Source organism: Pavona decussata, unplaced genomic scaffold, assembly GCF_977016875.1.
Source record: "Pavona decussata unplaced genomic scaffold, jaPavDecu1.1 SCAFFOLD_58, whole genome shotgun sequence".
NCBI lineage: Eukaryota > Metazoa > Cnidaria > Anthozoa > Scleractinia > Agariciidae > Pavona > Pavona decussata.
This window is the reverse complement of record NW_028145480.1, coordinates 2,570,590-2,594,708: the sequence shown is the minus strand read 5'-3', so window position 1 is coordinate 2,594,708 and position 24,119 is coordinate 2,570,590. Positions and strand designations below refer to the sequence as shown.

General features: G+C 38.3%; 2 protein-coding genes across 2 annotated transcripts; both read left to right on the top strand.

Moving 5' to 3' along the window:
- Window positions 1-25: 25 nt before the first annotated feature.
- LOC146479645 (RPA-interacting protein A-like) lies at window positions 26-7,963 on the top strand. Its single transcript, XM_085110512.1, has 8 exons — window positions 26-166; window positions 1,101-1,286; window positions 2,826-2,910; window positions 4,152-4,263; window positions 5,079-5,142; window positions 5,873-5,934; window positions 6,909-6,993; window positions 7,733-7,963. The coding sequence occupies exons 1-8, from the start codon at window positions 62-64 to the stop codon at window positions 7,760-7,762; spliced, it is 729 nt and encodes a 242-aa protein (XP_084966638.1). The 5' UTR covers window positions 26-61; the 3' UTR covers window positions 7,763-7,963.
- Window positions 7,964-14,775: 6,812 nt separating this feature from the next.
- On the top strand, window positions 14,776-23,856 carry LOC146479644 (SH2B adapter protein 1-like). Its single transcript, XM_085110499.1, has 8 exons — window positions 14,776-15,554; window positions 17,876-17,977; window positions 19,008-19,120; window positions 19,690-19,844; window positions 19,944-20,078; window positions 20,485-20,631; window positions 21,040-21,242; window positions 22,119-23,856. Exons 1-8 carry the CDS (start codon window positions 14,922-14,924, stop codon window positions 22,488-22,490), a joined length of 1,860 nt encoding a protein of 619 aa, XP_084966625.1. The 5' UTR covers window positions 14,776-14,921; the 3' UTR covers window positions 22,491-23,856.
- The last annotated feature ends 263 nt before the right edge of the window (window positions 23,857-24,119 follow it).

Genomic DNA, 24,119 nt, shown 5'->3' with positions numbered 1-24,119 from the left:
ACTCTTTCACCAATAAGCAACAGTTTGACAACTTTTCTGCACATTCGCGGGAAGAAGAAATATGGCTGCCGTGCCAGATTGCTTTCCAAAAAGCCCAGACCCTATTTCTCGCCACCGTTCGCAGTACAAATGCAGCACACCGCCCTGGAAAGAACAGTACAGAAAGGTGATGAACGCATTGCTTTCTTTTTGATATTTCGTTAGTGAGTTATTGTTTCTATGGCATGAAATCGGGAAACATTCCCGCACAGACCCATATAAGTTATTAATAAACACTTGCACCATATACTAACCCTCTTCCAAAAACGACAAGCGTGAGTAGAGCTTGAGTCACGTATTGTATAAGTAGTTAATATATGGGGATGTGCGGAAATCTTGCCCTCCAGAAGGTCCCCAATTGCAAATTGCTAATTTGAAACTCGAGAAAGACAAAAAAGGTCTTCAGTTTGCTCCTTTCAGTCACTAATATCACAGGTAGCCCAAGCTTGAAATATGAGCGCTAGTAAAGCAACGGTTGAAAAATATAAGGATTTGTATGGGAGAAAAACGGTTTATTTTAGAGGCTAAAAATATGAACAAATTTTTAAATAAAAATCAGCCACCTTACTTCTCTTGTGTATTTCTTGCCTCCTATGTGGTTTTTAGAGCGATTTAGCGCGATTCCAGTGAGTTTTAGTTCCATCACTCTCTCTATATATATCCTTTTCCTTTTTCGGGAAAATATACCCAAGAAATGAGTACCCCCCCCCCCCCACCCCCTCTATACCAGGAATGAGGTGAAGGTTAACTGCAATGAAAATATGATAATAACAATACTTTTTTTTGATGCAGTGTCATTTCTATCTCTGTCCAGTAGCCCTTTACAATAAACCTACAGTGTGATTTATGTAGGGACAGATTTGAATACCAATGATGGATCAGTGTTCCTGCTATCTAATTCAGTTTGGTAACACAATATGATACTAAGAAACTATATATAATAAATGTACATACTGACAGCAACAGTGCCACCAATTTGGCTTTGGTTTAAATCCCCATGTATTTCCAGTTTGTAAATATTTTGTTGTAAATGGCTGTTCCATTTTATTTCCTTTTTGCAGAGATGTTTGGATAGGCTGAAAAATGGTAGACAGAAATTTGTGGACCGATTCAGGCGAAGCTCGAAGACTGATGATTCTTCTCTAGTGAAGGAAGTGATGGATGAAGAATGGTTAAGACTTAGTCAAGAGAATTGTGAACTTCCACAATGGCGACCAAGAAGGGAAACATGTACACCTTTTTCTGAGGTTAGTGCTATGTAGAACCTGGATTTTCAACAGGCAATAGATGGACTGGTATCCAGTGAGTCCAGTGAGAGACTCCCATTAACAACTATAAAAGTGAAGGGGGTGATCGGCGTACCTTTTAGGGGTTAAAATTTGCGGTCTGGTACCCCTTATGGCGCTCTAAATCTAAAATGAATTCTGACTGAGCCGAAAAATAGGAGAGGAGTACAGTAAATCTTTACGACCTGGAAGGCATTTGAAGGAATAGTGTTATTGCTGTTAAGGACGATTTACACGGTACAACTTTGTCGCATGCGACAGGCTTACGGCAGGCCTAGGACACAAATTGTTTCGTGTAAATCAAACCTACAACTCGCCTACGACTGTTGTGTATGTCACAAAAAATGTTGTAAGATTTTAAAACATGTTTTAAAATCCTACGAGTATCGTAAGTATAGGCAATGTTGAATGACTAGAGTTGTGTGCAATTTTTTGCATGATGCAAGCAGCACACGCTTTAGAAATCGCATGCAACAGACGTAAGCAAAAGTTGTACCGTCTAAATCGGCCTTTATAAATTGTTAGAGTGGCAGTTACTGTATTGTTTTAGAGTTGGTACCTCTTAGGGGTAAAAAATTGTTCGGACCATGGCCTCAAAACAAAATTCTGATACCTTTAAGGGGTTCTTTTCAAAATTTCCGACAGTCACTCCTCAGTAAACATTGCTCCAATGTTTTATCTGCTGCTTTTTGCTTTGTTTGCAATTAAAACCTACATGTAAAACCTACTTCTCAAACTCATTAATAATTCAAAAGCCAAAGACAAAGGAAATCATGCACCATGACGTGTTTGGAAAATCTGATGAAAAACTCCTCGTTTTTGCATCCTTAATTTCACCTTCAAAATCATTTTGTTTGAGAGGTTATATCAAACACTTGTCACAGTGTTTCATCACAATATCAAAAACCTCGAAGTTCGTCAAAAATACTGTGCTACGCGTCGTATTTTCAACTCTCTTCTCGGTGTTTGATATGTGATGAAACACTGACGTGTCTCGTGTTTGATATATTACATGACTGATTGATTGATTGATTGATTGAAAGATTGACGTATGATTTTGGACAGGATTTCCATTTTTGTCACAAAACAAAACGCAAAGCAGCAGATAAAACAATGGAGAAATGTTTCCTGAAGGAATTCAAGGCCACATGCCTGAGGTAAAACAACAAAAAATGATCTTAAAAGTCATTTGGGTCGGTTATACTCTCAGCCCTTTAATTGAAGGGGTGCCTGAAAGAAAGCCTCAAGTGACTTCTGATAAATTGCTAGATTCTCCCTCCAAATTGCCTTGTATTCACTTCTGAAACAAAAGGAGAATTTGACGTTACATCAAAAGTCACTTAGGGCCTTATTCCACGCACCCCTTCAATTATTGTTTGTATTGTCTGTAGATCCAAGCAACACTAGGAATCAGCTTAGAGGATAAGGGCACATGAACACTGCAAACGTTATCACTTTTTGTCATACACACTAGCTATAGGTGCTCTTATTTGTTTTCAGGTTGGACTAGATGGTCCAGAAGATTACTCATTGGATGAGGTTCTCTCTGTAATGGATGAGATACAAAGGGAGCTCATGGAGGAAGGTCAGAATGTATCAATATGTTGTAGAATTTACATTGTACTCATAAACTTGGGACTTTTTAACCAGTCAGTAATAAGGATAATTTTTAATTTGTTTCATCAAAAATGATCGATTGACCTTATTGACTAAAGTCAGCAACTTAGGACGATAAGCAAAAATGACAGGCCTCAAAATCAGTATAGCAAAGACCGTGATGATAAGGTGGAACAGCCCCACAAGTGGAAAGGTTTAAGTTGATGGAGAAGAGCTGGAAGAGGTATCGAAATTTGTTTATCTAGGAGGAACAGTGACTCAGAAAGGAGGTTCAGAAGAAGACATCAAAAGCTGACTTGGAAAAGCCAGAACAGCATCCAATAAACTCAGGAACTGAACCCTGAGCTGAAGGTCTTTAAGTCAAACGTTGTACTGTAGCTGTTGTACTATACGGGTGTAATACGTGGTGTATGACTGAGAACGATGTGACCAAACTGGGTGTGTTCCTACGTAAGAATTTGAGAAGGCTAATGAAGATCTATCGGCCTCTGAAAGTATCCAATGAAGAGGTCCATAACCGAGCTAACATCAGCACTATCAGTGAGCAAATCTACCAGCGGCACTGAAGGTTCATCGGACACATTCTCAGAATGGATGCCAACCAAACGGAGGGGAAGCAAAGTCGTGGCAGACCAACAGAGTCCTGCATGCGCAGACGTGCAGAGAAAGAAAGGACAGCCTTGTGTTTTGCATCTTGGAGTGAAGTGGCAGTGGTTGCATGTGACCATGTGGCATAGCAAAGAAGAATTTCCGGCCCATTTCCCCCTTGGGGTCAAGGAAATAAGTGAAGTGAAGTGAAGTGAAGACCTTTGGTTATCTTTGTGCATGTATATAAAAGCTATGTTTGGTTTTATGTCTTGAAATACTAAATTCACATGGGTTCATGTCCTTTGTTCTTGCTTCATCTGGCATCACGATTAGACATTGAAGCGCAGTGATTGCATGGCAAAGATGATGAGGAGCCGTACGTGTCCAGGCTTGTAACTATGTCACCACGACTTTCCTAACCTTATTTTAAACTTTATTTGAATAATCAAGCTCCATGACCTTATCAAGAGGACATCCTAAAAATTAATCTAGTTTAAAATTTTAAAATGTTAATTTGTCTAATAAAATAAAGAGTGGGGGTTACTTTGTGGCAATCAGGATTTTGTAGGTCTTTGCTCAGTGTTAGCAACTGTGTTAACATTTTATTTGTTTTGTGTCCAGAGCATAATATTCTTGGACAATATGAAGAGAGTCTTAAGTTTGAGGAGGCCTCCCTGTGTGCAGCGATTGATTGTCTAAGAACTGATGATGTTATTTGCCCAGTCTGTAAGAGGTGGGTGGTTCCCATCATGTTATTTACTTTCCATCTATTTTCAATTATGTGGGCATTGATTAGTAAGATGAATGGATACCCAGGTTCTGACTATAACTGTGACAACAACACAGGAGAATTCAATGACAATAGAACTACACAGTAACACAATACAGGGTCCATACAGGACCTGGAAATGCTTGAAAGTAGTGGACTTTTAGTCTTGACTAGCATTTTCCAGGACTGGAAAGTCCTTGAAAATGGTAGGAGGTCCTGGAAAATCCTGGAAATCTGTAAACTCAAGTAATAAAGTTATCTTGAAAGACACTGAGGAGCAGCCAGATGGGAAGATCCAACATATATGGATTATGTGTCCTGGAAAAAAAAAAACGTTCTGAGGCCTGGAAAAGTCCTGGAAATTTGTTTCTGAAAAAGGGTACAAACCCTGACAAAAGACTTCATATTAATATGTATATCACCCAAAAGTAGTGACAGAATAACCAGACTATGTTAATCAGAGCTAAAGCAAAGACAAATTGCCCTCAGCATTCAACTGAAAACCTGTTTAAGCTTGCCCCTGTGTAGGTACTAAAATAGTGCATTGCCATTGTGGTCTCTGCGCATATTAATAATATTGTTGTTCGTGTATAACCAGAATGTGTTGCATATTGAAAGGAAAATGACATGAAGGTCTCTATGTTGTACATAATTATTCACTGATTAGAGAGCTGCCTTTCTTGCTTGCTTTGCACTTGCTCACCTAAATGGCAGTAATATTATTATTCCATTTAGTCAAATTTTGTTGTTTAAAGTTATTTTGCTTTCCTGTTTAACAGCAATCCATTACATCAAAACAAACAGGTTATCTTCTGTGCCTGTGGATTGAGAATTGATACTGAGGTACGACATCAAGCATTATAACCCACCAATAACCCCCTGCATTCTCCTGCATTGGATGAAACATGACAAGTGGTACAAAATAAGACAGTGATTAGCAGGGAACAACCCTCATCAGCTTTGATAACTACCCGTGGTGGGGGGGGGGGGGGGTACTCCCAAAAAAGTTGGGTTGGGGTGTGCGGCCCGCTTCCCAAAACCCTTACCCAATTTATGACCAAAATCTGCGATTTTCCCTACCCTATTTATGACCTGACCAAAAATTTGATACCCTATTTATAACCTGATAGTGTCTGGTCAACTTCAGTTCAAAACTCCCCTGGAGCCCAGCACGTGACCGGAGCGCGTGACAAGCCGTTGCGGCACGTACACAGTTGCCGTAAACATCATAATGAAGAAGTAGTTTCTTCTAAAAAAAAGAACGAATTCAAGACTAGAGTACAAAAATCGATACCCTATTTATGACCAAAGTGGCTGAAAAACCATACTTTCTGGCACCGCACATACCTATATAGCCCATATAAGGGAGTAACCCCCCCCCCTCCCCCAGATAACGATTACCAAATTTTCCTGACCAGAGCAAAACAGACAAAGAAAGTTGGAATTTTCTGTCATTATTGTGAAAAGAGTTGAAAATGAACATAGTTGTTTATAAAGCAGTGCAGAAAGCAATAAAAATCAACATTCAATTCATATGACATTCAGCAAAAATGTTAATTTGCTTTTGTCTCAGCATGATGCTGTCAACCTGACGTATGTGAGGGATCAAATTAATGAGGCACTTGCAGTGCACAGGTAACTGGTATAAACAGTACTGTGGTTTTATTGTAAGAAATAATTTCTGTTGGAGTCTCAAGATTGTACATTTAATGCTATGAAAATAATGGTGCAATTCTATTAATAATAATAATAATAATAATAATAATAATAATAATAATAATAATAATAATAATAATAATAATAATAATAATAATTGAGCAAACATTCAAAGTTATTGCCAAGTAATGCCCCAGACCCTGATGTCATAGTAGAGTATAGTAGTTTTACGCTTGTTGAAGAATTTCATTTAGCCTTGTATTAATCTTTGTGGGGGGGAGGGGGGGTGGGCTTGTAGGACATTATCATCTTTTTTTAGTGTTTAATTCCTGTAGAGCAACATACGTTATGCTTTGGGCCCTATGTCATTTTATATGCATTCACACTGCGCATAATAATAATAATAATAATAATAATAATAATAATAATAATAATAATTATTATTATTATTATTATTATTATTATTATTATTATTATTATTATAACAACCAGTTGGTTGGTCACTACCCTGGGTAACACAGGTTTTTTCTCGCGCACGGCGGTAACACTTTTTCGGCTTGACCGAAACCGGAAACTACCTATAAAAAGTCTCTGGCACCCAGAGTAGTTGGTTACCAGTTGGTTAAACACAAAATGCAGTCAAGGCTTTGGAACAGGGAGCTACCATGAAACAAATCCACTTGAAACAAATCCACTTGAAACTTGAGACTTGAAACTGGAACCTCCGGATTACAAATTCACACCTCTAACCACTCGACCACGCTGCCGTGGTTAGTCTCTTAGTCCCTCTCTGGTCATCTTATAATGTTAACTGCACAACTTAAAATAAAATAGTACAGTACTCCTCAACTACCTGCCTGCCTAGTTTACTTTTACTTTATTTTACCTTTCCTGCTTTACATTACAAAATTTCATGTCATGTTATTTTTCTTTTTTGTGTGTGTATTTTGTAGAGAAGAGCACTGTAGAGCAGAGCCAGAATTCTGTTTATCATTCGTGAAAGAACTGGGAGTAAGCAATCTAATTTCGCTATGCAAGGTACAAACCTAATGATCTTTGTCAGGGTTCCGTAAAATTCCGAGCTTATATTTTGTTCAAAAGCCTTCGTAGCGGCTTGTTTTTGAGAAGGCTCAGTTGTTACTGGAGGGAATTTTGCGTTTTAAGCTCTACAGGGTTTACCATGAAAGCAGCTTAAAACGTTTCGAAACACCAAGCAAACAGCTTTAAACAGCTTAATGCTAACAGTCCATGGGTTTATACGCGGCAAGGCTTGTTATCACTGAGATGGTAGTTTACGTCTGAGATTTGAGGGAGGGGAAGGGGAATTTTTTAGCTGGGGGGGGGGGGGGGTGGTTTAGTTCCTTAAGGAACTGCAGTGCTGCGTCGGTGGGGAGTAGAATCGAATGTTTGGTTTATCAAAAGAGTTGATTATTAAAGGTAATTTGGCCACCGTAAAGAGATTCGAGTGCTGACTTTGCGAGCGTTAGCCCTTCGTCAGAGCGAATGAGTTCAGTTTTGAGTTGGGTAATTCTCTTAATCTAATTCGGAAGTTTACGCTATTCGTTTTGACAACAAACATAGAAACCAGAATTTTACGTTATTGGTATTGACACCAAACATAAATACGTGCACAATGATGGGGAAACTTTGTTTTGAACGATTGTGATTGCGACTAGAAACCGCTACTTTAAACATTTGCATTTAAAAAAACGTTTCACTTTCAACCATGTTGGTTTCCTTTCATTCTTCACAAATTAACATTTTGTCTTCTTTCTAGGCGTGTGAATTTATGTACATCGTTCTTTGATGCAAGAAGTTAAGAGCAGCCTTCGAGCAAATCCCACCTTTTTTATCTTGATCAAGCCGCGGAAAACTAAACATCGTTCGTCAAATGTGTAGATTTATTTAATATAGAGTTTATGTTAAACTGTAGTATCAAGTTGTGTATATTTGTAAGATATTTTTATGAGATAAATGAAATAAAGTTCTCCAATTTTTGTGCTTTAAATATTACTGACTTCTTTTTGTTTTAAACACTTTGAAACAATACTGATTAAAATCGCAACCCATTGATCAAAACGGTAGGATCAAACTGGCAAAATTGTCCAAGTTACAGACATTCCAACCCTCCTGATTTCAATTGCTATCTCCTGCTCTCCTGATTTTTTGACGAAGCTCCCGATTAATGACGAAATTAAAGAAAATGGAAGGGAAAAATCCCTCTTTTAAATAGGATCTAGTACTACAAGCACGATATCTGAACGTGTAAAGTCGTCAAACAACTGGGGCAGAACGACTCGAACTTTCGAATTGGGGATAGTTTCTTAAGAATCTGTGATGCTGCGTCGGTGGGGAGTAGAAAGGGATGTTCGGTTCAATCAACACAGTTGATAACTAAAGGTAACTGGCCACCGTAAAGAGATTCGAATGCTGACGTTTCGAGCGTTAACCCTTCTTCAGCGAATCCGAACTTTCGGATTTTGGCCTAGTTCCAGAACCACCTGTACTACCAGCTCCTGCGCGGCTTGAGCGAGTACCCGTGTAGCACGAAAATTTTGCGGGAGTTTTATTTTGCGGATTGGCGATTTTTTTTGGTTTGCGGGAACAAATTTTTGCGGTTCGAGATGACAAAAATTTCTCCTGGGAACTAATTTTTACGGTGCTCTGTTCACGCAGCAGAACATTCGACCCAATATAATGTACTAAATTGCTTTTCTCTTGACAGCTCTTGTTGCTTTTTCTAATGGAAAGTTAATGTTAATGTTCTTGTTTAAGTCCAATGTATATCGCCCACTGGCACAAGTCTATTAAAAGTAGAGTTTTTAATTTGACTGAAGGGAGTTAATTTTTGCGGCGTTTTATTTTGCGGGTGTTTTTTTCTGCGGGAACTAATTTTTGCGGATCGAGGACAATCCGCAAAATCCGCAAAAAATAAAACCCGCAAAATTTTCATGCTACACGGTATTGGATTTTCCTATGGGAGTCTAGTAACGAACCTGGTTAGCTTATAGTTAAGGGTATCTTAATTTGTAATCGACGTACACTTTCTAGGGCCACGAGTTACAGCTTTCGGTTAGCAAAGACGCCTACAGTTAATTCTATAGTCATTAGCCGTTCAAGTACCTGCCAAAACTGCAGCATACTGTAACGTTTCCATAGTAACTACCCGTCCCAAACAGCGCCTTTAAAGTAAACATGCCCCCGAATAACAAACTCACGAGTTACTTGACTTTGCAAAAAGAAAAGCAATGGGAAATTAATATTTCCAAACCAAAGCTCCTGTTTAAAAAGTTAGGAATATAACATAGGAAAAGCCTAAGAAGACATCTGAAACCGCAATAAATAGAGTAAGATTGGAAAAGGACCATGACAGATAAAAAATATCATTTCCCTTGAAATAAAAATTGCACTAGTTTCAGTCATTGCCCTGTTTGGGGGGTGTAGTAGATAAGCTAGGACGAACCGTAGATGGAGATGTCTGGATTAAGGGGCTTTCATTTATTACGACTGGGGGGTAGGGTTCGGCAAAATTATTCAGGGTGCTTGCAAGTATTTGCCAACCCTTTTCCAAACTATGTACCTCCCCCCGCCGATCTTATATCTGAATTTTGAATTATATTAAGGACGGTGCCTACTTTTGTTACTGCGCATACGTTCTGGGTATCTGGAAATACTCGGGTTTCTTATGGGTGGTGCCTGCTAATACAGGAATATTTTTGCGTGGTTTAAAACTGTGTGGAGAAAGCAGAACTCAGCAAGTGCTCTTGGTATCCAAAATGAAAATTGGGGGTAAGCATGCATTTTTCAGAGGTAATAAAGCTTCAATTTTGGGGATAAAACGCCATACGTTGTTTTGTATTTTACTGCTTTTTAGAATAATTGTTCCTTAATTATCTCTAAATTATCTCCTTAATTATCTCTAACTATCTCCTTTATTATAATTTGCAGTAAACAATGGTGCATTAAGTGTCAAGAGAGTAATTTGTAATGAGTCTAATAAATCCACTTGTTGCATTTTTATTGTTGTTGTTTGCAACGCCTCATATCCTTTGCGAGATCCAGTTACCAAATTTTCCTTTACCTACGATCATACTCTCCCTCCCCTCCCTACATCTCAAAACTGAAAAAAGAAATATGTCTGATTCAAGGCAGGTTAGGTTTCCTGTGGTCTTCCTCTCTTCCTCGACCCTGTGGATTCCACTGAAGGACTTTTCCAGACCCAATCATCCCATCTCCTTATTCGGAGAATCTTTTTCATCAGTTAGAATTTGTTCTGTTCTTTTCCAGAAGTCCTCATTGCAGATAGTCTCTGGCCAGTGAATTCTTAGGATTCTGCGCAAGGACTGGTTCGGTCAATTGTTTTGAATTCTTTTCCCGTCAATATTCAGTTGATGCTCCGACGGGACGAATTTATCACCCAACCAGGGGCGTAGCGACCATATAAGCAAGTATGCACTTGCGTACCTCGAAAATCTAAAAAAGGAATATTTTATTTATTTATTTGACTCAAGTTATTTATTTATTTATTTACTTATAGATTTTTTTGGCAAAAAGCGACTTACATACATGCAAGAGTTTTCTCTTATTATTATTTCTATTTTACGAAAAGAAAACTGTGTGAATATTGCACTATTCATTTTAATATGGGAGTTAAAAACCCAGTCATCACAACGATGATGGTCGAGACACTTGTGTCAACCTGCGCTGCCGAACGCAGTTTTAGCGGCATGAAGAGACTGACAACCTCTCTTCGAAGCACTATGAGTGAGGGGAGGCTGTCCTCTTTGGCAATACTCCACATACACAAGCACAAGAATGTGGATATTGACAATCTAGTTTCCGAATTTTCCCGTCATAAAAGGAGACGTCTCGCCCTTTTCCTGTAGCCACATTTACAGTTTATAATACACAAGTCCAATATACACTTATTAATCTCGTACCCTGATCTCCCACGGTCAGGCGGAAGGGAGATCCTCACATTTCGACATTTCCGAACCGACTGAGATCAGGGTACGAATTTATACACTTATTTCAGTTGTACCAAAGGCTGACAAATAAACAACAAACTGTTACTGAAAAGTTAGCGTTTTTTCATGCTTTGATTTATGAAACTTTTCCCTGGAAAAATGGGGAATGGCATTTCCTAGGCCCTAAAAATAAAAATTTTCCGGGGGAGCATGCCGCCACACCCCCTTCGAGGCTCGCGCCTAATTCGGCGCTCGTTTAACTACGCCCTCCTGAACGTACTTAAACGGAAAAACCACGCTACGCCTCTGTGCCAACGGCGACCAAGTAAGAAATCAAAACTTATATATGAAATCTTAGTTAACGTATTGCTGTATACATATTACGATTACTTAAAAACTTCGGGAACGTATTTAAAATATCTCTACATGCAAATAGGGAGGGCGGAAATTGCAATCCTCCGCCGTCAAGGGTCTACTTCCGTAAGCCACTCACTTTCCGATCCTTCTACTTCCTGATTTACGTCAGTACGGAAGCCGGTCACTATCAACAAAGGATTCGTCTGTAACGTGCTACGAGAAGCGAGCGTCTGCTGTTTTCACTGAGATAGCGGCGTTTGAGAGAAACTGTGAGTCCGAAAGAACAGATAACGGTCTAAGGACAGGTATTAGTGTTTATTATTCAACATGTACACGTCGTCGTCTGTACTCAACAGATATCCCGCGATATATGTAGTTTCGCTTTATATTTATAACAAGTAAAGACCTCGGAAGATCGTCTCCTGTTTCTCTGCAATAAAATCGTACTTTGTGATCAATGTGTTGGATAATAAAACAATTATCCTGCCAATCTTGCGATATTTCGTCTCAGTTTTAGCCAACCCGGCCTACTCGGACCTCGTCGGCTAAGTATCAGGCGATATAACTTTTATTTTAGTTGTGGCTGTCAATTTGTAAACACCAAATTGATTTGTATTTAGTTTAGTATAGACATACTAAAAAGATTGCTTCCGTCATTGGTGCAATTAAGCGCATAAGACATCTAATGCCATTTAGTATTTTAATCGATGTTTATCATAGCCTTGTTCAACCTCACTTTGATTATTGTAATGAGGTGTGGGGAAATTGTAACAAAGGCCTTTCTGATAAGCTTCAAAAGCTTCAAAATCGCGCAGCTCGCATTTTGATGTCCGCTGGATGTGATAGTAACTTGGATGATTTGTTCTGGGCACTAGGGTGGCGAAAACTCTGTCATCAAAGATTGGATAAAAAATCAGTTATGATGTATAAAACTCTAAATGGGATGACACCAGAATATTTAAGATCAAGCTTTGTTTTTCGCAATAATTTGAATTATCATTTGAGGAATACTGAAAACACGCTAACTCTTCCACAACCGCGCACTGATTATTTAAAGAAAAGTTTCTCATACAGTGGAGCTCAGTTGTGGAACAGTTTGCCAATAGAATTACGGCAAGCAACTTCCTTGAATGATTTTAAGACTAAATTGAGACGCCACAGTTATAAGTAAGATTTTTAAACACGGCCTCCAAGAAAAGCAGCATTTATTGTTTAGCTTTGGTTATTTTTTAACTTTTATAATCCTAGTTAGGTAGATAGATAGTTAGTTGATAATGATAATCTAAGTAGCTGATGGAAAAACCGTGTATAAATAAAGTTATCCTATCCTATCCTATCCTATCCTATCCTATCCTATCCTATCCTATCCTATCCTATCCTACATACCTACCCGCCTCGACTAGCTTTAGCTATTTGCGGGTAGGTATATAACTAACTTGTAACTGTCTGTTTTAATAAAGTGTTGTTGTTGTTGTTGTTGTTATATTCCGCGCAATTTCGAAGGATAATTGTGGAATATCTTCGAACAAATAAAGGTTTTTTTATGTACGTTTATTATCGTTATTTCTACTTTATTGGAGGAGAGTCTCGCCAGTTGCGCGATGATGAGTTACAACATGCGTATTCGTCTCTGAATCATGCTCTTGTCTTTGATTCAAATCTTCATACGCATGCGCCTTCCATGTTTACTTTGATTGTACGGTTTGCTGTCGTAACATAAGCGAAGTGACGTTACAATGACGATGTCCGCCTGTTTAAATCTCAGTTTGATCGGGAATAGAACCGACCATTTTGCCCTCTTTATAGCCCTGGGCGTTCACTTACAGTGTAATAGAGTTGATGTTTGGGGAAAACATGAGAACAAAATTCTGGGACTTCGTAAGGCGAATGGGTGTCGCCTGAATTTTCACACCCCTTTTAAAGATTTACGTCTAAAAAAACCTTTCCCATTTTCCAGGTCAGAGAGTAACACTCGATATTTCCTAGTAGATAACCTATTCCAGACTTGAAGTGGAGAGTAGGCCGGGCGGAACATCGGATCCATAAGTCTCAAGTGCAAAGGCCATGCCAAACGGCGTTCCCCTCTCTCCACCCACCCACCCACTTCCCGGCACAATTCCAATTCTTTGTGCCCTGTAATTTGATGAAGTCCTTTCTGTTATTGGGGGGGGGGGGGCAGCATTCATGTGAAACAAGTACATGTAATTGGCGTCAACCGCGGAAAAGTGTGTTCGGGTAATAGCAAGTCATGATCTGTTTAAGTTTTGCTTCTCATTGGTTGAGAAAGTGGCGCGAATTTTATTAAGCAATCACAGAGCGTCGTTAAAGCAAAACCGAAGCAAACGCAAATTACTTTCGACACTCAATTAAAAACTGCTCTATCCCTAAAATCATTCATTTATCAAGGCTACTACCCCTAATATCGGGGTTGTAGCTAAAACTGTAATTCGCTTTGCTATCAGTCCCTATCAATTTTCGGTCGGTGGTTACCTTGATCCCTAAAAGTCTCCCTGCAAATTATTGCGTAACCCTAAAAGCCACACATACATTATTTGCCATATTAAACGGCAACAGAACAAACAAACGAAACGAAATGGTTACCTCGTACAGCATCAACAGCCACGGCTTAGGTAATGGTTATGGTTATGGAGTACATTCCTTGAGAAGTTTCTTTATTTGCCTAGATTAAGGACGGTGCCTACTAATACAGAAGTATTTTTCCGCGGATTATGACTATGCGGGAAAAGCAGATCTCAGCAAGGGCTATTGAAATCCAAAAAGAAAACTGGGGGTAACCACGCATTTTTTAGAGATAATTAAGGAACAATTCTAAAAAGCCTGAGTAAGATACAAATCAATGTATGGCATTTTTTATCCAAATTGAAGCTTTATTATCTCTGAAAAATGCATGGTTACCCCAAATTTTCTTTTTGGATACCAAAAGCACTTGCTAAGTTCTGCTTTCTCAGCATAGTTCAGGATAGTTTTCAACCGCGCAAAAATATCCCTGTATTAGTAGGCACCATCCATAGCAATCTCGTTCCCAAAGCCCATCCATAGGAAACCCGAGTGTCTCGAGATGCGCAGAATGTATGCCCAGTAACAATAGTAGGCACCGTCCTTAACCGTTATGACACTCATTTTTATCAGTCAAGGAAGTCTTAAGCAAGCTCTGCTGAACCTTTGTAAAGATTCCTCGTAATTCCTGTTACAGAAGTGGGCGTCAAGGACTAATTCAACAATAAAGTTATTACGCAATTGTCCAAGTTTATCAAATCTTGGAACCGCTTTGTAAGAGCACCACAGCTTAGAGTTAAGATTTCATCCTCACACTCAATACTGAGAATCATTTTACACAGCATTACACACCGAGAAGATTCCATTCGACTTCTTACCTTCATCACGTTTTAATCACAACCGGAAGTTAACTGTGTCTTGAAAGTGAGGCAATCCCAGCGAAAGCGGTGCGCATCCGGTGATCACACTTTACGCATCTTGTTTTGGTGTTTTCCGCATAATCACGAAAGTCAAAAAATTATAAAAGAAAGGAAATGGTCATTTCATCGTGGCTGTTTCGCGAATGCTGCCCTTTCTTCGTGAAACATTATTGTAAAATGGTGAGCTAACACTGCATTTGCCTTGATGGCTTGCTTCAATGGCGAAATCGGCACAAAATTTCCAAGCGGTCGCTGGGAAGAATTTTGTAAGGACAGGGCCGAAGTTGCTGCGAGGCAATTCGCCAATGAATTCCTCCAATTTTTAGGGGACAACCCAGTATACGATGTTTCAGGAGCTTCGACAACTTTCTCTAAACGATTTGTGGAATATTTCTTACAATCGTTTGATAACGAAGTGCATAAAAATGGTTTTATGGATTTTGATGCCCCGGAATCACCCACGGATGTCTTCGGTCCCGATGACTGGGGATCGAGCGTCCATCTAACAGGAACCATCAAGCCAATTGAAAAGAAAACAAATGAGTCTAGCTTTAAGTTCTTTGGCAAGCTCAAAGATGTGAAAGGATTTTTTAAACGGAACGTGAACGATGAATCTTCAGGATCAGTAAAACATGCGGAAGCGAGAAGAGAGAGTGAAGATAGGTCAATGTTACACGAAGCGAAACTGACAACAACTATCAAGCGAGAAGGAGTCATGAATTATCTGATGAACTTAGAAAGTGGCGTGAATACAGAGGACTTTTTCTGGCAGAAATGTCGAGTTGTGCTGTTTAAAGCACCTGGAGGATACATGCTGGAGTTTTACACACCTCCAAAGGTAGGGAAAGTAAGATTTTTAGTGCAACCTTCGGTTTGATTCGTCATGTGAAAACACACTGCGAGAAGGATCATCGAGTCGTGTCGATTCCAGCTGGTGCCATTTGCACCTATCAGTCAGCTAATTTACAGTATAGCCTGTGTGTTTATTTTGTCTCTTGAGGTTTTTGAGGGTGATAATTCCTCAAAGGAGTCGACAATATTGGTGTCAAAACCGATCGCGAAATCAGAAAGGAAATCAATGTTTTTCATGCTTGCACAATGAAATATACCGGTATTTTGCTATCTCCTGTTCGATTTAGCCGTTGGCAATTTTTAATCTGTTCATTTAATGCAAAAATTAGCGAGCATCATCAGTTCCTTGATCGCGCAATGAATTTTTCAGCAAGAAAAACAGACAATTTGGTTCCGAGATATCAATGATCATAGCTCTAGATCTCTTCGTAATCAGTCGAAAGCCAAATAAAAATTTTCAGGAATGATGTTTTAAGGGGATTACTTTAGTTACAAAGGTGCTTTTATTAGTTCATATTGGCATTGAGCTACTGTAAATTTTTATGATGGGCTTTGTTTAATATATAATTTATGTACATAAGGCATGTGGTTATAAGAATTGACACATGCATGCACAGAGATTGTTATCTTGTTTGTGCAAAATTAATATTGGTACCTAACACATACACGGTACATTGTAGTTCACTGCTCTCGGGAAATATCTTACTCAATCTTCAATTCTCTGTTCATTTTTCTCTGTGATTTAAATGGTTGTATAATATTTGCCCATGGCATTAAATTGTTTGGCAGCAAAATATATAATATATCTGCAGTTTCTTTAAAATCAGTACAGTTGGTAGTCTAGCTTTCATGATCTTCTTCACAGCTGTGAAATTTGCAACACATGTACATGTGCAGTTCTGTTTGGTTGGAAAGCAAAATATTGACAACTGTGGAATCGTCCACACTGAACCCAAAATATTACTGTTTGAAGACCTGGGCTTTTTCTATTTAGTATTAGTACAGTACAAGATTAAACTGTGCTAGCTGCCGCCATTCCAAAGTGAATACGAATTAAAATTAATAATAGTTATAAATGCAATTTAAATTTCATTTATTTATGCATTTATTTTATGCTTTTGTTCTGGAATATGGAACCTGTTGAATCTGACTGAATTCAATTTGATGAGTCGCGCTATAGCTGTGTAACAGTCAGACCAGCTTGGCACGGCAATAGCACTACATTTGAAACATCTGCTATGTGAAACAGAGTTCGTCTACTGTGTTTTGTAGCCTGAGAGCTTTCAATCATGCACAACTGCGACACAACTTGATTTTGAATTGCACTCAAGTCAAATTCAGTATGATTGTTTGCATGGCAGTACCACAAAGTCTGAAACAGGCCATGCCCTTAGTTTACCGGTGTCAGACTCTGATTCTTTTTACTGGTATACTTCTGATTTTGCAATGTTTCCTCCGAACTGATACAAGTTTCAAGGTTCTCAATCTCTAAACCAGAAGTGGAAAGCTTTTTGATGTTTGGCCACGTTATGATGTAGTGTATAAAGTGTAACTGTGTCTGTGGCTTGAGTTCTGACCTACTCTCAGTCTTGTCTATTGGGTTGTTTTTTTGCATGAGTGCTTGCATGTTAGATCCAAAAATCCTAAAAGTTAGATCCATGATTATTGATAATTAAGTATTAGTACAAATTGTACATAGAATTCCTGCTTGCTCAAACACTCATGGAAATGAACATTCATTTTAGGAAGCCTGAGTGCACGAGAAAACACCAATTTCTGCAAATACATGTAGTATTCAGAGAAAATGAGTCAATGTACATGTTTGACATTGCAAGAGCATTGAGAAAGCTGGTTTGTGAGATAACGAGGCTCTACTGTTGTCAAAACACTTATTCTGGGAGTGAAAGGGGTAACTGGGTTGCAGGTAACCGTTTAAAAAACTGAAAAAAAATTCTGGCAGGGGCAGACTTGTAGTTAGAAACTGAAAATTTGCCTCCAAGAAAGATGTTTCAAAAAATGTGAATTCTCTGTGACCTTATTCAAAAACTGTATCGAGACCCTTTTGACTGTTAAAAACCTTGTGCTTGGGATTTTTTATGACGGGCAGGCAAGCAACTTTTCACTAGCTTGACAGTTAGGGGCATGGTGCGGGTGGGGTCAGAGTATTAATTCTCCTCATTATTCCATGTTATGGAAACTAAAATTGTTTGCTGTCAGTGTGGGTATCCTGTGGCTCAGTGGTTGAGTTACTTCTTTCCCTTTTGAGTTGATTGACCTTTATGTCCTGATGATTTCTCTTTTCTCCAGTCTCCTAAACCAAAAACAGGGATATTTTGCTTCCTAATTCATGAGGCAAGGCCTGCTACAGAGTTGGAGCTACCTGGAGGAGAAAATGTCTTTGTTATTAAGGTATGTGCAATAACAAAAGCAATTTTGATAGAAATATGTATGTCTATTAAATATAACGAATCATTTTATAATGCAATTCTAGGGATATGATTGGCTTAGCAGCCGTGCATGCATGGTATATGAGCCATTATACCATACCCAAGAAATAGTGACCATTGGTACATGTAGTTCTTGCAAAGCGAAATCAGCAAGATCTAACAATATTTCTTGATTATTATTCCACTCACGCTTGTTGGATATGAGATGATTATGGCCAACTCGGCACTATCAACCTCATTGTCTATTTATCATCTCATATCCAATGTGCGCTCGTGGAATAATTGTTTATTGTGTAGTTTCAGAAAATAACCATACTCTCCCCCTGGCCCCTCTCACCCTCAGGAAAAGGATTGTTTCTGGGACCCCCCCCCCCCCCACCCACCACCACCACCCATCTGGTAATTCCAATTTTGCCTCATACATCAGGCCTCTTTTTTTTTCACAACTGCTCAAGTTGAACACTTAACAGCGATGGTCTTCCATGTGTTTAAATATTGTGAATGATTATAAGTAATTTATGGTAATTTAACTTATAATTTTCTTTACTCTTGTCTTGTCCAACCAAACCTGTAAATTAAAGACAAAAAGATTGCATCCCTACTGGAACAACTTCAACTGTGACAGACTAAGTAGCATAGAACCTGGAGGAAATGTACAGTTGAAGTTATTAAAGCCACTAGGCCTGTGGAGTTGTCAAAATTTCTTCCTTGACCATATGTTTTGCGATCTTTACATCTAATAAACTAGTAATAAGCAAGACCTAGATAAGAAAAGTGTGTTTGAGCCTTGATCCTGCAATCTTTTCACTGCTAAGCATGCATTAATTACCTAGCCGTGAATGGTAACTACACAAGATCGAGGCAATTTGATCCAACCCTACTAAGATTGTGCTCAAACTCTGAAATCGCTTGACATCCAGACCCAAATAGTATGCTTTCTCCTCCACTGAACATAATTTGAGATTGTAACTATTTCAGTGTTATTGTTTCAGGCAGTAAACAAGAGAGAATACATGCTGGCTACCAATCACAAGGAAGAGATGGATGAATGGCTTAATGAGATCAAAAAGTGCATGGAAGAAGATCAGGGGTCAACAAATCAGAGGTATTCTGCAACAGGCATTGGGGTCGGGGGGAAGGGGTAGTCTAGAAAGTTTTCTTCATATATCACCCAGTTTCAAAATGGCAGATTTTACTGCAAAAAGTTTGGTGTAGGTGGTAAACATTGGATTATTATATTTATTTATTGGATTGTTATTACTTTCTTTCAAACACAATTTTTATTTAGTTCTAAGAGGAGTCTATTGAGGAAAAGTTGACTTTAAGAAAACAAAACAAGAAATCCCTAACTGATTTGAAATTGCCTAGCCTACCCTTCCCCTGACTAACTGATTGGGGTTGGGGTGGGGGTAGAGAATAATTTTTGGAAGGGTTTATATTCAAACTTTGGCGGCATGTTGAATATGAACTGACAATGAAAAAGACAAAAAATAAACTAAGATTGTTCTAGAAAGGCATTGTCACATGCATGATGACCGCTTAATTTAATAGTGTGCAATTTATTGGCACAACAGTTGAATTCATAATATTAAATAAATGCTGTTTTCAATGTGAGACATTATGAATGTTATGATCGATTGCTCATTTTATTTTTTCCACTGTTGTCCATTGTAGTGGATCTGTTTCTGGTTCTGAAGAGAGAGGTGCGTCAGCAGTTCCACTTCCTAGTGCTGCTACGGAAGTTATGGCTGCTGCAAATACATCAACGACAGGAGCAAAACTTGGAAACATTCAATCACTTAGGGTGAGACTGGATAGTTACCCAGCAGGTTAGTTATAACTACCATACATAAAAAAAATTATATTTTATTGATGGGTTCGGTGCATTTCAGATTTTTGTTGTTTACCTGTGCTCTTTTGATATCCAGATAATAAACCTACGGAGGCAGTGTCAAATTTGGCCAAACGAAGGAATGTTTACACTCCCTCATCACTCCGATTACAAAACCAAGCTTCAGGATCCTTTAACTCACAGCATGGTCCACAGACACCCACATACCAAGGTTTGTAACCCCCTCCTCCCTTCTCTGTAAAGCCTCCTTATCCCATCCTCTCATAGAGTGGTAATAACAAGAATTAAAAAATAAACTGGGAATTGTTGAGACATTGAACAAAGTTAACACATCTGAAAATCAATCTTTTAGCACCTCTCCATCCCCCCACCCCCCCAACCTCAGTCCTCCAGTCTTGTGAATGTGTGAATGCACTGTTAGTACAACAAGGAAATACTTAGTTATTTGACTCAATTACCGGTACCAACTTGAAAACTGTAATTGGATTTCTCAGTAAAAAACCATGAATTTTCTTGATCCATGTGCTTTCAGTTTCACGAGACCTACCCCACAATTCCATTGACTTGTGATTGTGCAATGAATTACTGAAAGTAGCTGTTGAATGTCTGTCTTGCAGCTGATTCAGCACACAATCGTCCTCCCCCTGAACTTCCTCCAAGATCGCCTACCAGCACAGAGCCCCCTGGGCCCGCGTTACCTTCTAATCAACCCGACCTATTGCGACAGATTTCTGCTCAAGGGGAGACACAGGCAAACAGTGAAGGTAAATTTTTGTACTTTTGAAATTATGTACAGTATCAATTATTCACAGGTAACGTCTTTGATATTGTTGACCTTCTACATGTATTTAGCATTCAAAGTGAAAGCACAGTTGAGAAGTTTCAGCATGTCTTAATAGAAACAAAATTTGCACGATCATCAGTCGCAAAGTAATCAAAAGTTGAGTTGGCCCCTTTCTTATAAAGTTAAAATTTTACCTAACCACAAGATATCTTTAAATAATATCTTCAAAGGCATCAGGTTTTTATTATTTAATCTCAGTCTGGAATTCCAACATCCATAGATAATTTTAGTCCACATGCATGTAGATTACTCGACTAGTTATTAAATAACTATTATAATTTATTGGTTATAATTGTAATGAAATGTGACATTTCTGTATTCCTCTCAGAAAACCCAGTTTGGGTCACAGCGTCAATTGAAAATCACCCACTTGCAAATTACCCATGGTTCCATGGGACCTTGCCAAGGATAGAGGCATCACACCTTGTGTCACAGGGAGGCCAACAGTGGCATGGAATTTTCCTTATAAGGCAGAGTGAAACCAGACGAGGAGAATATGTTTTAACTTTCAATTACCAGGGGAGAGCAAAGGTATGTAAATTGTCATAAATTTAACTCTGACTGGTTTTCTTAGTTAGTCTAAAGTTACATGTAGACTAACTAAAGCCCCATTATGAACACCAACAAAACATGTTTAATTAAACCAGGTTTAACAAAATGAAAACTGGTAAAAGAAAGCTGAACCATTGACTTTGACATAGGATTCAAGTAAAGGTTAACTTATGCTTTTATTTGTGCTGAATCTGTAGTCGACAAAAATCCGCAAGCAGCTTTTATGAAGGAAACAATAATTTATTGTTTCCTTCATAAAAGCTGCTTTCGGATTTTTTTAAGCCTTGGTGTGAATATAAATGGGGCATAAGAAAACTCTTTTATTAGTTATTACAAGGTTTGTGATTGACATTCTTCTCTCTTCCATTGTGTCACTTGTTTCAAAAGACAACAACCACAACAACAATAACAATAATAACCGAAACTTGACTATTTTTTTCAAATCTGAACCTAAGACAATGTGAATCAAAAATCCCAGTCCGAGACACCATGAAATCAGCATTGCTCTTTTTTAGGCATAATATGGCAATCTACTTGTAAGCAGAATTTATCCAAGCCTACATGTTTCACAGCCTGCACGATTGCGATGTTGAACCGCTTTTCACTATTCTTTGTTTTGTTGTTGTTTTATGATGTTCATTCAGACTTAACAGCTTTGCTTGCAAGACTCTGAGATTCAAAATTCAAAATACGAGATTCCAGGACCTGCTTTATTTTTTTGCAAGCTAGAGATTTCAAGACTATTTTGAGACGCTGAGGTTTTGAGACTCCCCGAAAATTTGCAGAGACCCATCAGTTTTCAAGGACCATTCTATACCCCGAGTCTAATGTTAGTAACATTTTTGTTATTTTCAGCATCTCCGACTTGCACTTAATGTAGAAGGCCAATGCCGTGTACAGCACCTCTGGTTTCAAAGTATCTTTGAGATGCTGGAACATTTTCGAGCCAATCCAATTCCTCTTGAAAGTGGTGGACCATCTGATGTCATGCTGACAAATTTTGTGGTGCATGTCAACTCAGGCAGTGGACCACAGCAACCAAGTAATTCACTGCCGCGTTCTCATTCGCCTGCTGTTGGAGAAGGGCTGCGGCGCTCACACAGCCTGCAGGTTAACAGAATAACAAGGCCAGCAACAATACAAGGTGGTTCAGTAAGAATTACAACCACTACTGCAAATGCTAACGGACATTCAAGAGCAGTGGAAAATCAGTATGCTTTTGTATAAATACCTCTTACCATCCAAGTTTGAGGTCCATACTGTAAGTTACGGACTGAGTTTTTTCCCCTTGATTTATGTGCCAAAAATCAACGGGAAAAAACAAGGAATCCTACTTACAGTACGGACCAAGGAAACAAGGGTAGTAAGATATTAATTTTTATTATATCTCTGAGGTGAATCGGGCACACAGGAAAGGAAACTAGTTGAAGTTTAGCCACTGTACAGTGAAATATGGCCAGCATGTACTAACTAAGAGATATAATAATGTAGCAGATTAGAGTTTTTTAACATAGATTCTGTTTGTTTCCTTATTTTTGTTAATAAATAACATTTATATTGTAACTGGCATGTCTATGCTTGTAAGCATGTAATAAGCAGTGAAATGAATTTACTTCCCTTATTTAATTTTGAAGCCATATTAAGGATAGTTAACAGGGCCAGTTCTTGCTGGTGGTAATTGACCAATCCCAGGGGTTAGTCCTTGGAATTCTCAGTAGGGGTGTGCCGCCCAGTTCTCCAAATACTGACTCTATTTCAGACCAAAACATGTCATTTTCGACACCTGTTTTCAGACCTGGCAGGAAGAGTAATAATTATTAATCTTCACATCAGTGCCGAAGTCAAGAATTGGAAAAATTCAACTCGAATGATATTTTTTGGATACTTCTCTTTCTCTATTACTCATTTGGAGTTGAAAAGACAAATACAAATATGCTCTCATGGTTCCTTTAAAACCATACTTGATTTAAGACCATAATGGTCAAAATCTATACCCTGCATTTTCAGACAAAAACGGCTCAAAATCCATACCCTTTGGGCCAGCACTAATCTATATAACTTATGTAGCGGAGTACTCCCGCCGCCCCCCTTACCGGGTGACCAATTCAATAGTCTGCTTCTTATTATAAAGCATCATTAGTACTTTGAGAAAACTGATAACAGAGAGATTGCCACAGGAAAGTAAGCTTCATGAAGTCATCTCCAGATTGGTCTAGCCAAACAATGAAATTCCTTCAACAGAACAAGTGTGGTAGAATAAAATTATATATCTACTTGTAACAAGATCAACTTTTATCAGGGAATTCATCAGTGCCTTGTGATGTCTATGGAATCAAAATTAAATTTAATGACATTCTTGCTTTATGTACAGTGTAAATAGACAACGGTTTTTTGTCTGAATGCTTTTGTAGAGATTGGTTATATCAGCATATTTGTTAGTATGTTGATAATGAAAGATGTGCCAGAAATAGAAGTAGAGTTCTCAGTGCAGTAACTTTTAATATAATACATGTAATTATGCTGTGGTAGTATTACTGTCTGTTTGGTAAATAGCAAATATATGTTGAACAGAACAATTCAGTATGCTGGTTTTTCAAGCACAATAATTAATTAAAAACTTGACATTAATTTTATAAAAGTAAGTTAAATAAATATTATTTTCAATTTTATTTTTTAAAACTGTTATTTGGGAAGTGAGTGCATTTTTTTCTCAACTTAGACCTAGATCTGGATATAAATCATTCTCTTTGAATATCATAGTCAAAGAATACTACCAATAATTTCTAGTATTGAATAGAACTCTGTACAATTTTTAATTTTCTGTCACAACTTGGAATTGGGGAAGTAAACATAAGG